Source organism: Mus musculus, chromosome 5 (genome assembly GCF_000001635.26).
Source record: "Mus musculus strain C57BL/6J chromosome 5, GRCm38.p6 C57BL/6J".
Lineage (NCBI taxonomy): Eukaryota > Metazoa > Chordata > Mammalia > Rodentia > Muridae > Mus > Mus musculus.
Window position 1 is genome coordinate 24,491,255 of NC_000071.6, and position 12,793 is coordinate 24,504,047.

General features: G+C 54.5%; 1 protein-coding gene across 9 annotated transcripts in view, besides 1 other annotated feature; it reads left to right on the plus strand.

The window, feature by feature from the left end:
• Positions 1-10,793, plus strand: part of Agap3 (ArfGAP with GTPase domain, ankyrin repeat and PH domain 3) — a 49,871-nt gene extending 39,078 nt beyond the window's left edge. For 5 of the 9 annotated variants that reach the window (XR_001784661.2, XR_001784662.2, NM_001359881.1 and 2 more), the window contains 6 exons: positions 1,704-1,872; positions 8,404-8,558; positions 8,661-8,751; positions 8,869-9,091; positions 9,756-10,011; positions 10,143-10,793. Coding sequence is in view for 7 of the 9 variants with exons in the window: in NM_001359881.1 (NP_001346810.1) it covers positions 1,704-1,872; positions 8,404-8,558; positions 8,661-8,751; positions 8,869-9,091; positions 9,756-10,011; positions 10,143-10,349 (1,101 nt within the window). In the remaining 2 variants the exon portion in view is untranslated. Of the gene's footprint in view, positions 1-1,703; positions 1,873-5,478; positions 5,650-6,815; positions 6,954-8,403; positions 8,559-8,660; positions 8,752-8,868; positions 9,092-9,755; positions 10,012-10,142 lie in introns of all 9 variants that reach the window. The other 4 variants (NM_139153.2, XM_006535673.4, XM_006535677.4 and 1 more) reach the window with 2 other exon arrangements.
• Positions 3,239-4,746: an enhancer, noted in NCBI's record as "VISTA enhancer mm1191". NCBI's record gives its function as "enhancer in: limb[5/8]" and the evidence as "EXISTENCE:transgenic organism evidence [ECO:0001131][PMID:17130149]".
• Positions 10,794-12,793: the final 2,000 nt, after the last annotated feature.

The window sequence follows — 12,793 nt, forward strand, 5'->3', positions numbered from 1 at the left end:
ATGAGATAAGCCAAGAGAGAAAGGTTGAGACGGTAAAGTTACTTCTGGACATAAAAATAAGGACCAGAGGACCAGCAACAGTGCCTGGCGAGGCAGAGAAGGGTCAGGTGAGGCAATCCTTGGGTTGGGTGGGCAGCAAAGGGCCTGTGGGCTCCGCTGCACAGCCAAGCTCTAGGTCTGTTTATGGTACTGTGGCCTGGAATGTGATGTCTGGTGCGTTCTGGTGCTGGTGAGGCCCAGAGCTGCAGCTAGAGCTCAGTGGATGCATAGCCAGAACTGTCAGGGTCTTCCTGGATTAGAAAGCTGATTCTCTGATTTCTCAGGAGATCGTTCTATGGATCTAAAGAGATGAACAAAATCTCAGAGCATGTCTGTCTGAGTCGGGCCCCGTCACAGGAATAGACAGCAGGCAGGTACTGTCCTAAGTCAAGTTGCTGGGAGCACTGTTGCAGGGATTGAAGCCCTTCCCTGGGCATAGCTTGTAAAGGAGCAGACGCCCAGTGGGCTTGCCTGAGCCTTCTGAAACGTCGTCTACCTGGGAAAGTGTCGTGCCCACCTTAAGACCAAGGTGACCACAAGCTCAGGCCTCGCTCGGGGCTCTGTGTATAGGCAGAGGGCTTATGCAAGATTTTTAAGAGCTTTCCTGAAAGATCTGACTTTAAACCTGATTAATACAATCCTAGATTCTTCTCTCAGAAAGTTAAATGACCAAAGCAGGACTTTCTGTCAAATATTACAGAGATGGAGAGGCTGGAACCATCAGTGAGCTTGATGAGGATGTGGAGGTCAAAGTGATCTGGAGGGAGGGACAGGAAGCCAGGCTCCCAGGCGGGCTCAGCTTTAACCAGGAGCTGCCAGGACAGAGGCTTCTGTAGACTTGGGGCTATAACTTGTAGGCAAGTCAAAGCTTCTGGCTGAGGATGTCCCCTGGGAAGGACAGCCTTGGGAGTCTGCAAACCTGGGCATGGCCCAGCTCCACTGTGGCCTTGGTTAGATCAACATTCCTAAGCCTCAGTTTCTTCATCTCCAACATATGGCGAAGAATACTCTGAAGACTGAGACAGGAGGATTGCCATGAGTTTGAGATGAGCCTGGAAACTCCTCACTCAGCTGGTTGGGATTTGAAATGTACTGACATATGAATGTAGATCTATGTATGGTACTTAACACACAACCCAGGGATGGGCAAATGACATTCTACTGATGATATACTCCAAGTCCACCAAAGAGAACCAAGGACTGGTCAGAAACTATTCAACAAACTGTTGTCTGGGACTGTGCCAAGGGCTGATTGCTCCCCAGTACCCTGGTGTGGGTGGTAGCTTGTGATAGGAGCTTCTTGGAAGCCTGGGACTCCTCAGCCACGTGGGTACTCTCCACAAACCCTTTCTTTACCACCTAAGACATCTCTTCTAATGGCTTTGAGCCTAAGTGTTTGGTTCCAGAGCTTTTGTTTGCTCTTCCTCTTGTCTTCCTAGCTGAACTCCACCCCTCTGGGCACCGTGGAGACTTGAGCATAATCCAAACTTGGAGATTTGTTTGGCTTCAGAGATCTGCTTTCTGGGACTAAGTGCCTTCCCTGGCACTTGTCCCCCAGTTAGCAGAGAAGAAGAAGGCCTAGACAGTGGAGGGCAGTCAGTGCTGGAGACAAGTTGCTGAGGAGAACCAATCTAAAGCATCTTTTGTCATCTGTGCACCCTTAGGATTACATGCAAAACATCCACGGCAAAGAGATCGACCTCCTACGGACTACGGTGAAAGTGCCAGGGAAGCGTCTGCCCCGAGCCACACCCACTACAGCCCCAGGCACCAGTCCCCGTGCCAACGGGTTGGCAATGGAGCGGAGTAACACACAGCTGGGTGGGGCCACAGGTGAGGTGGCAGCTGTGGTGGAGAGAGAGGGAAGTTTTGGAGATTTGGGGAGTGGCTGTGCGTGGGCCTAGCAGGACAGGCTGCTTCTGAGCCTGGGCATCAGGGCTTCGTACGTGCTCACCAGCCAAAGTCGACTTGAGAATCCTCTCCACCGGGAGTCATGGCTAAGATGCAGATCAGAGCAGTTTGTTGAGGTAGCCTTGCCTATCAGGTGGGGCTAGGGCATGGGGACAGCTAGTGATCCTCCATGCATTTTTAGCTAAGGTAGGCCAACAACTCAGCTCACCACAGGAGAGGGGCAGAGTCACCTGGCATCATCAGGAAACCATCTCAGGTCTGTGGTACATGCAAGATCTCTGTACAGAAAGTGCTGGCTCTAAACCCAGTGGTTCAGGAGGGCACACCATGGAGAATGGAGAGTCAGGAACCGTAGGTTGACAGTTGTGTCTGGGCAACTTGTCTATGGCTATATTCTTTTATTATGTCTGTGGTGTGTGTATGAGCTTTCTGCATTTCTCCATGTATGAGAGAGTGTGTCTGTGCATGAGTGTGTATGAGTGTGAGAGTATGCATACAGGTGTTTGTAGGGGCCAGAGCATCAGATCCTCCCAGGGCTGGAGTTACAGGCAGTTGTGAATTACCTACTGTGGGTGTTGGGAATCTGACATCTAATTACTGAGCCGTCTTCAGGTCCCCTGCTCAACTCTTACCTTTGTGTGTAACAGTGTGTTCTCAGGGAAGGCCAAAAAAGCAGACCTTTCCTCAAAGATGGATAGTGAGAGGAAAACTGGGATATCTCCCAAAAATGGGAGGCACAAGATGCCTCTGCCCCCCAGGTCCTAGAGCTGTTCATCCTCCTGGCTCTCTTTCCCTCCCTTCACTCAGTCAGTGTCTTTGCTCCTCAGCCTGCCCTGGGCTCCTGGGCCCTTCTTGAGGGCTCAGTTTCCCGGTTGCCCTACAATGTCAGTCCCTGAAGCTTCTGCTTAGGACATAGGTATCTTACCAGTGCTGAGCCTGTGCCTTGCCACAGAGGCCCACTCACAGCAATGTGGATTTTACCCAGATTGCTGCCTTGCCTAGGAGTGGGGAGCAGGGGGTGGGGTGGGGGCGAGGGACGGGGTGGGTATGCCATGGACACTGAGTAAACAGGGATGTGCCTAAGGATACTGAGTCCTGTGGACTGGGCAGGAAGACCCAAAAGTAAAAACGTTTTCATTGTAGGTACTGGTGGGATTTGAACCCTGAGCCTTGTACACACTAGCGTTGCTGATCTGTGTCCCCACCCTCTAAGAGTGCTCCTTGTTTGAGGCGAAGTACCTTATGTGATTGGTCATTCTAAGTGGGCTGGAGATGTGAGGAAAGGTGCAAGAGGGTTCTGGCTGCATCATTTGATCTGTGCCAGTATAGCAGATGTCTCAGAACCAGGTACCAGGGCCACAGCAGCACTGTGCAAATTAGTCTCCAGTTTCATGAGGAAACAACAGTTCTGGCGCTGTGAAAGCACACTGTAATTAATATGTCTATATACTATATGTCAGGGGTCTGGGATCGTACCGTATGTGAGCTGAGAATGGGGAGCTCTGGAGGTGTACCCCAGGAAAGCAGGCCAAGGGAAAGGCAGTCCACCTGGGAGGTAATACACACAAGCCCGGCCTGCGTGGCAAAAAGAATAACTCCCATATTGTCCTCAGTGCTGAGCTGCAGAGCTCCTCCAGAGTTCTGTGCAGGGAGCCTATGTGGCCAACCTCAGCCCTACGTGGAAACCTCAGGTGTCTTGTACTGGTACCATAGGAGGGAGTAAGGTGGCCAAAAAAGCAGACCTTTCCTCAAAGATGGATAGTGAGAGGAAAACTGGGATATCTCCCAAAAATGGGAGGCACAAGATGCCTCTGGCTGTCCCATCCCATCCTGGGCCCACCTAGGATGCCACCGTTGGCGTGCGGGAGGGGGCCCCAGCAGCTTGCTCCTGTAATTACAGCACCCACACATAGAAACACATGGATGATGCTTCGCAAGCACGAGTTCCTGCTGCCGCACGCTGACACCGACCCTCATGCACACTCACATGTCTCTCGCTCACCGGGCGATGTTAACATCTCATTATCTTTGTTACTGTAATTACATTATCCGCTGCTTTATGCAGAATTATCCTCGGAGGACTAATTGATGGCTCCATGTTTAATTCATTAATCATTAGCATCAAATTCGACAATTACAGTGCACACTGATTGTGGGATTGCAGGCGTAATGAGGGGAGAATTAACAAAGAAAAGGGAAAGCACTTTCCCTCCCTCAGGGTTTTGGGTTGGGGGGCTTGGGGAGGAAGTTGGGCCTATGATGCCTTTGGTTGGGGCAAGGAGCAGAGTGGGGAGTCCTATCTGGAATCTAGGAGGCATAGTGAGGGACTAGGAGGAAGTAAGGGGAGAAGCAAGAAGCCTCAAAGGTTTAGGGAGAGCCAGGAGAGGCCCAAGACTTGAGGACAGCAGCTGAAACCGAGTGGGTGCCAAGTGCAGGTCACCGGCACTTACTCTGTCCAGCCATTGCAGGCGTTACAGCAAGTGCACAGTGATGCACAGTGCAGTCAGGCTCCTCCCTGCCTGCAGGGCTACTCTTGAGGGTGTCTGCATCATGTGGCCTCCCTCCCTCCCCTCCTGCAGCCGTCTCTGCTCTCTGCTTCCTTAAGCATCCAAAATCCAGATTCACTTGCCCACTGGCTGCAAGGCCGCCTGCTTAGCATCTCCCCTGGCCTGCCACTGCCAGCCTCCTCCTGCTTTGGCTGGCTCAGCCGTCTCCACACCGGAGCTTCTCAGGAGACGGAAAACCACGTGGCTCTGGCCTACGTGTCCTAGGCTCTCTGGCGCTTTCTTCCTGGCCTCATCACCACCCTGTCTTGGGGACACTGAAGAAGGTGAAGAAAGTTAAGGTTCCGAGTCTCTGGAAGTGGCACGGGCTCTGAGGCCCATGTCTGCTCCAGACTATTGCAGAAGGCCTCTAGCGGGCCCTAAGTGAGGTCGGAGAGAGCCGAATGCTCATCTTCCTTGCCCACGGTGGGCTGCGCCTGCCCAGCCTTGGACTCCGCAAGCCTTCCATTCATTCCCCTTGGCTCCGCCATGCTTCCCTGATGGGAAACGAAAGATTAATTTTCTCCAGCCCAACAGGATAATTACTAATACTAATTAGACATAATTACTTGAATTTGATACACTTATTTCTCTTCAGAATGGCAGCAAAGCTGAGGCAAAGCAAATGACATATGTGGACTGAGATGTTAGATGCAGGGACCTAGGTAGAGCAGGATTGGGGGGAGTGGTGCTGGACCTCAGCCGGGAGACCTCTTGTTGATACCCAAGGCCTTACCTTTCCCAGCTCACACTCATAGGGATGAGTGTGGTCTTCATGGTCATAGAGAAAGGGTGTGAAGGCTAGAAGTCTCCTTCCCTCGTGGAGTCTTCAGGAGAACTTGGCACACCCCAGTGAAGACCAGGTCCTCCTTTCTGGTCACTGTCCTGCTGAGGTTAACTCAGGTTCTGCCCTGCAACCTGTTTAGCTATTTCTTTGCAGGCCCGACCTGCCCCTCCTCCCAGTCTGATCCTTCCCCTCCCCCAGGTGCCCCCCACTCGGCCAGCAGCACATCCCTGCATTCTGAGCGCCCTCACAGCTCAGCCTGGGCTGGCTCACGCCCCGGCCCCGAGGGGCTGCACCAGCGCTCCTGTTCGGTTTCCAGCACTGACCAGTGGAGTGAGGCAGCTGCCCTGCCTGCCAGCATGCAGCACCCTGGTGAGTGGCAGCTCAGCTGCTTCCCACCTCTTCTGGCATCTGCTTAAGCAACAGAGAGAGGGAGCCCAGATGCCCAAGAGCCTGGGAGACTGATGGGGGTGGGGGCAGCAGAATCCCTCAGGGCTTTTTCCTGGTACTGTGATGCAGGGCTAGATCCCTTGGGCTCAGTCCCTTCTTCAGCATCCAGTTTGCCAGCTTCTCTGGTCCCAGGCCTAGGTCTGGACCCTCAGCCAGGATTTCAGGCTTGCCCTTTGTACCTCCTCCTTCCTGGTTCCCAAGCATTGCTGGTAGCTCTGCTGTATCCCCATCAGCCCCCTGTGCAGTCGCTCATCAGCCTCTCGGCAGGAGGACAGGGAGAGCAGAATAGACTAGAGGCTCCAGGCTGTACACAGTACGCAGTGAGAGCCTTGTCTGGGGCATCACTGGCCTCCCATCATGGAGAGGTCCTGCTATCTTGATTGGGTGTGCCCTACCTCTCATGCCATTCCTATGCTCTCCCCAAATCTCATCTCTCTCACCCCATAACTTTTTGGCCATAGACCCTTTCTGCCCTGTTTGCCCATTCCCCTAACACCCCACTCCCAACTCAGGGGTACTTTTGATTTTTCTCCCAGGGGCCTCTCATAGATACACACAAACTCATACCCAACCCACTACATGTCCCCATCCAAGACCAAGGCCACCTTCAGGGGCCATCCCCTTAGGTCATGGACCCGTGGCCTGTCTGGCATCGGTGAAGCCCCTCTGTTGAGTCTGGAAGGAGTTAGTCAGGAAGGGAGGGAGTGTGTCTGCCTCTAATGAAGTTTGACATTTAGTGGTGAGCGCCGGGCGGGCGGGGTGTGGGAGCGAGCTTGATTAGCGTGCTCTAATTGACAGTAATTAGGCAGCTCCCTGATTGTTTCTAATTCTGCTATTAATTGTGAGGAGCGGGGAGTGTGATTGAGGATAAATTTGGTGCGGAGCTGCTGGGCTTGAGCTCCCCGTGAGCTCCCTGGGCCTTCCGCCCCTTCAGGTTGCAGAAGCACTCGCCTCCCTCTGCTAAGTTTCTAGCTCCTCCAGGACAGGAAGCTTTGGGGCTGGGAGGCCTGGGTAGCCTCTGGCCATCTTCACACTCTGGGCCCAGCTGCCTCCCTCCTCCCACACTTGTCCACCTCTCCCCTCACCAGCCAGTGGCCCAGCTGAGTCACTCAGTTCCAGCCCCAAGCTGGAGCCTCCCCCATCTCCCCACTCCAACCGGAAGAAGCACCGCGGGAAAAAGAGCACCGGGACCCCCCGACCAGACGGCCCCAGCAGTGCTGCTGAAGGTTAGGGGGACCCAGAGGTGGGCAGTGGGACCCGGGTGTAAGCACCCTAAAAAGCACAGCAGTTTCCAGGGTAGACGGAGGGAACACTTTATATGTATGATTTCTGACATAAGTAGCTCAGCCCTCTGACATCCTGGGCTCTTCTTACTCAATCCCTGTTGAGTTTAGTTGACTTCTGTCATTCCTGAAGAAAGGCAGGCAGCAGGACACTACCGCAGCTCTTCTAAGACTCACTGAGCAGGGGACTGTGACAGGTGCCTCATGGCATGTGTTGGGCGGCTGGTGCTCTCTGTAACCTTCTGGGAGCAAAGGTGTTCTGACTCAAGGTGATCTTCTGGCCTTTGTCTTGGTGTCTGTTACCATAATGCCACTCTTCCATTGTCTCTCCCTCCCCCAGGGCGTTTCTCGGTCCCCACATATCTTGTGAATTCTCATCTCTGTTCTTATTGCTGTGGGGATGGGTGTGGATCAAGTGAGCCTCTGACGGTGATGCAGAGTTGTATGGCCCAGAGCCCACTGTGGCCTAGGGACCCAGGACCCCAAGGGGGTAGAGAAGCTCACACAAGGGGAGATGGAGAGAGGAGCTACCGGTTTACATGTGGGCAAAGGCATTCTCTTAAGGGTCCGTCCTCAGGAGGAACCCAGCAAGAGAAAATTTTCAGGGATGTGCTGTCACTGAGGTGAGAGACTGCGGGGCCAGAGAAGTAGCCAGAACTTAGGGTCAGGGGTGTCCCTGGCGGAATGTATGGCTCACTCTAGGGTCATATAAGCACTGTGTCTCTCTAGCCCCCATGTCAAGTCACACTGCCCAGTGACAGTTGTTCGGGGCCAGTGACCTCTGGAAATAGATATGTCTGAATGTCTTTCCGGGGTCTAATGGGCAAGCACAACTCCCGGGTCACAGTGTGGACTCCTGTGCTTGTCACTACAGATGTCCTTGGGTTCCTGTTGGTTCCCATCTTCCAGTTCTTGGAGAAAACATCTCTTCCCCCACCCACTTGCCCTTCCTGCCTGTCTATACCAGGGCAGTGGGGGAGGGGCCTAGCTCCCAGGAGCCCTGTGCTGACGCCGTCCAGAATATTGGGTTTAATGAGCTGCAAAATGAGGAGGCTGCAGCTGACACGTACGGATGGTGCTCACACCCGCCTCCTTGCCCGGCATGCGCCTTCTAGTACCCGCCGCGTCCTTCTCCAGACACTTAGCTCATGTCTCTCCAGGTTGTCTCCTCATGGTGTCCATTCCTGATACTGTTTAGGAAGCCAAGCACAGCACCCACCATTTCCTGGCTCCACAGGTGGTTAGAAACGGAGGGCAGGGACTCAGTCTTGCGCATTTCTGAAGAGGAGGATGAGTGTTGTCAAAGCAGGGTCTGGATGGAGTTATGGCAGTGGGGTGGGTGCCACTGGGTATGTTCCTAGCAAAGAGCCCTGACTGCCACTTCCCTTCCCAGAGGCAGAGGAGTCCTTTGAGTTTGTAGTGGTGTCCCTCACTGGTCAGACCTGGCATTTTGAGGCCTCAACAGCAGAAGAGCGGGAACTATGGGTGCAGAGCGTGCAGGCCCAAATCCTCGCCAGCCTACAAGGATGTCGCAGCGCCAAGGACAAGGTTGGCAGGGGTGGTAGAGCCTGCTTGGAGAGCCTGGCTAGGGGAGAGCCAGTGGAGGGGCTTGAGACTGATCGACTCCTGTTATCTCTCGGTCTCATGCAGACTCGGCTGGGGAACCAGAACACAGCCCTGGCGGTGCAGGCTGTCCGCACGGTCCGCGGCAACAGCCTCTGTATTGACTGTGAAGCCCCCAGTGAGTACGAGGCCAGCAGAGCTAGGAGCTGGGTGTCTAGGGTTCAAGTGGCAATGGGAGGTGGGCAGTATGCAGAGGGGTGCCACCTGCTCTATTTTTCTCCTTCTGCCCACCTAGATCCAGACTGGGCCAGCCTGAATCTGGGTGCCCTGATGTGTATCGAGTGCTCAGGGATCCACCGACACCTGGGAGCTCACCTGTCCCGAGTCCGCTCCTTGGACCTTGACGACTGGCCACCTGAACTGCTGGCCGTCATGACTGCAATGGGCAACGCCTTGGCTAACAGTGTCTGGGAGGGGGCTCTGGATGGTTACTCTAAGCCAGGCCCCGAAGCCTGCAGGTAAGCCAGTACTGCCCAGGAAGGAGACAGCCGGCCCCATCGTGGGGGTAGACAGAACCTGTGGCAATAGCAGCACTAAAAGGGTTAAAAGGCTGTTGCTCTGCTTGGCAGTCGGACCCTGGGGGAATCCCTCCTCTGCTGGTGCCTGTCACTCAGGCACCTCACAACAACAGGGCCTTTTCTGAGCTGTTATCGCAGGTCAGGGGCCAGCAGGAGACGCATGCGTGGACCCCGTATCACTGCGCCGCTCCTGCGTCCAAGCCCACACACGGAGATGGGGAGAATGGGTGGTAGATAGGGCAGCCGTGGCCCTCGCAGGCCGTCACTTGCTTTGTTCCAGTGCCACCAATCAGCTTGATAAGCTGCCACTCAGGCCGCTCGGACTCCTGCTCTCTATGCCCTCATCCCTGCTGGCCCCAGGGGTCTCCCCTCAATGTCCCTCTCGTCTTACTCAGTACCACCCAGTTTCTGTGATCCACTGTCCCTCTGAAGGCCCTGGAGTCCCTGGGCCTCTTCTCTGCCTTCATTCTCATCATTGCAGGGGTCCTCCCTGTTCCTTGCCTCCTTCCTGACTCTTGACACACACACACACACACACACACACACACACTGCACTGTTTCCTTCCTTGCCTCATCTCATGCCTTGATGGACCTGTACTTACAGAGAGGAGAAAGAGCGCTGGATCCGAGCCAAGTATGAGCAGAAGCTCTTCTTGGCCCCGCTGCCAAGCTCAGATGTGCCGCTGGGACAGCAGTTACTCCGGGCTGTGGTGGAGGATGACCTGCGGCTGCTGGTGATGCTGCTGGCCCACGGGTCCAAGGAGGAGGTGAACGAGACATACGGGGACGGTGACGGGAGGACAGCCCTGCACCTGTCCAGTGCCATGGCCAATGTGGTGTTCACACAGCTGCTCATCTGGGTGAGTCTTGAGTGATTCTGGCCCGGCCTGCTCTCCCCTTCTCAGCCTTGAGAAGCTGCCTGCCCTCTCCTGCCATAGCTGAGGCCTCTCCTCCCACACCGTGCCGACTATGGATGTGCTTTCTCCTGCAGTACGGGGTGGACGTGAGGAGCCGTGATGCCCGAGGACTGACCCCACTGGCCTATGCCCGTCGTGCCGGCAGCCAGGAGTGTGCAGACATCTTGATCCAGCATGGGTGTCCCGGGGAAGGCTGTGGCTTAGCACCCACTCCCAACAGAGAGCCTGCCAATGGCACCAACCCCTCCGCAGAACTGCACCGCAGCCCTAGTATCCTATGAAGCTCAGGAAGAGGGCAGAGGGACCAGAAGGACTCCACGGCCTGCAGGAAACAGACGGAGAAGCAGGGGTGTGCAGAGAAGAGGGGGTGCCACGGGTTCAGGGGTAAAGAGGTTTGGGGTTGAGCTGCAGCAGAGCAAGCTGTGCTCAGCCCTCGGCCCTATGGTGCCATTAAAGGATAGAACCCTTTGGAGGTGCCTGTGAGGAGAGGGGGGCAGGACCTCTCCCTCCTCCAGAACCCTGCCTCCTCATGACAGCTCCCACCAGCCTTCCCTGCGGTGGGTGGGGAAGGACAGGACACAGGATGGGGGTGCCAGCTGAAAGACAAAGGGCCACTCTGGGAGCCCCATGTAAAATTTGTACATTGGAATATTTATGTTGGTGTATATACGTGGTGTGTGTGTATGATGAGCCAATAAAGCAGGCTGTATGTGTGGCCTCCTTTCTCCTTTGGTGCCTCAGTGCCCCTGAGCTGCTTGGGTGCCTTCCCTTGAAGCTCTGCTCCTGTAGTCTGTTAGGGTTTGCTGGCCCTGCTCTCAGTCACCTCCAGTCTTCCATGTCAGGGATGTCGCATGGCAGGGTGAACATGCCTGACAGGAGACAGGCTCTGCTTCCTGCTGTGTGTAACCTGCCCCTGCCCCTGCCCCTGCCCCTGCCCACTTCTGAAAACCCCCCTTGCACGCTGTCAGCAGTGCCCCATTTGGTGGCCACACCCTGCCCAGGCCAGTGTTGAGGAGGCGTTCAGCAGCATCCAGGAGTGCTTGGAGGTGTCGCTGGGGTGATGGAGTCAGTGACTGTGGCTGGCTGGGAGGGGCAGGGTGCTGGTGGCCCAGAGCCACCTCTGCCTCCAGCGTCCAGGAGCCTTGGAAGCTTAATCTGCTGAGCGAAGCTAGGAGAAGGACTCTGGTGCCCACTCTTTATGCTAAACCTCTTTATTCTTGAAGAAAACCCAGAAAAATGCCTCTCTTAGTCTATAAAGGATGAGATATTACATTTTGGTTTTGGATCTGTTTCCTGTTCCTAGACCCACCTTGCTGAGTGGCCCTTGTCTTCTGAAGTATCTTGAACGGGTGTCCATGTGCTAGGCTGGAAAGCTGTGCCTGGACACTCACCCGCACGTCAGTTAATAATCAACACCAGTGAGAGGAAACCGGATTTGATTTGATTTTTTTATTTTATCCACAGTCCCCTTTTCAAGTTATTAAGATCCTTACAGAGGGCAGAATCTGGGCAGTACCGTGTAGGTACAGGACAGACTAGTCCCCAGACTCTCCAAAACCAAGTTGCTTGGGCTGGCTCCCTCTGCTTAGCACTGTTGCAGCTGTGTGGCAAGCCAAAAACCTGGGCTCTGGCCACTCCCCCAGGGTTTCTGCCTTGCGGCTTGCCTCCTGTTTCTCTGGACCTGGACAGCAACTCTGCTGAAGAGGTAACATTTAACCTCCAACTCCTGTGTAGAGCAGAGAGTTGACTCTGAGGTAACCCTGGCTGGGAATGAGCTGGGCCAAGCCTGACCAGAGAGACGGCCTACTCCGATCTGTAGCCTCACTAGAGAGTTGCTTGGGAGAAATGAAGTACCAAGGACAGAGACCACCTTAGTCGCACATGATGCAGTCAGTCAAATGCTGACTGAATGCTAGGTTGACTAGTTCGCCCCATAGCTCGCCAGTGCTGAGGGTGGCCTGGAAGGCAGGTCAGGAATGTGAGTGTGTGTGCTTGCTCCCCTCCCTTGCCAGCAACTTTATGGATAAAGCAGCTTGCTTTATCCATAGCTTCTTCGTCTTTATTCCTTTCCCCCTAATCCACAGACCCTGTTTGTCCCCCAAAAGCTAGTTAACCAGGACAGTAGCCACAAGTAGGGTTCTGTAACAATCTTCGCTCCCTAAGGTCTCTGCAGATACCTAGAGCCCGGTTGTGGGGTTTACCTCATCTGCCCACAATCTCTGCCTCCACCCTCCTGGACTCACCCTTGTCCTATCCATCTGACAGTGGCTGCTTTTAGCCTATCTTTCTGTAATGGAAGAGGCTGGTGGGAACCCAACTTCACAATGGAATGGGCAGGAGAAAACACAGCTAAAGTTGCAAGAACAGACAGGCAGTGGGCCTCTGCCCCAGGCTCTGGCATATAAAAGAGAGGAAGACAGAAATGAGGCTGTGTGCCCCTGTAAAGGAATCCCCTCTCTGTTCAGCTCAGGTGGTGGAGTACGCTTCCTGCCCTGCCTTAATCACTGACCGGACAGCATCTTCTATGTAGATAACTTGAACGTTCTCCAAGCTAAACTGGGGGGGTCTCCCTTCAGTGCAAACTGAAGTATGTCTCTTCCTGAAGTGTGCTGCTTCTCCCAAAGAGAAGACATCAGAAGCAGATGGGTTTGTTCACAGGAAGTGGGGATACAGTAGCCCAATGGGAACAGAAGGTGTGGGAATACACTGGAGTGACGAGGGAGCT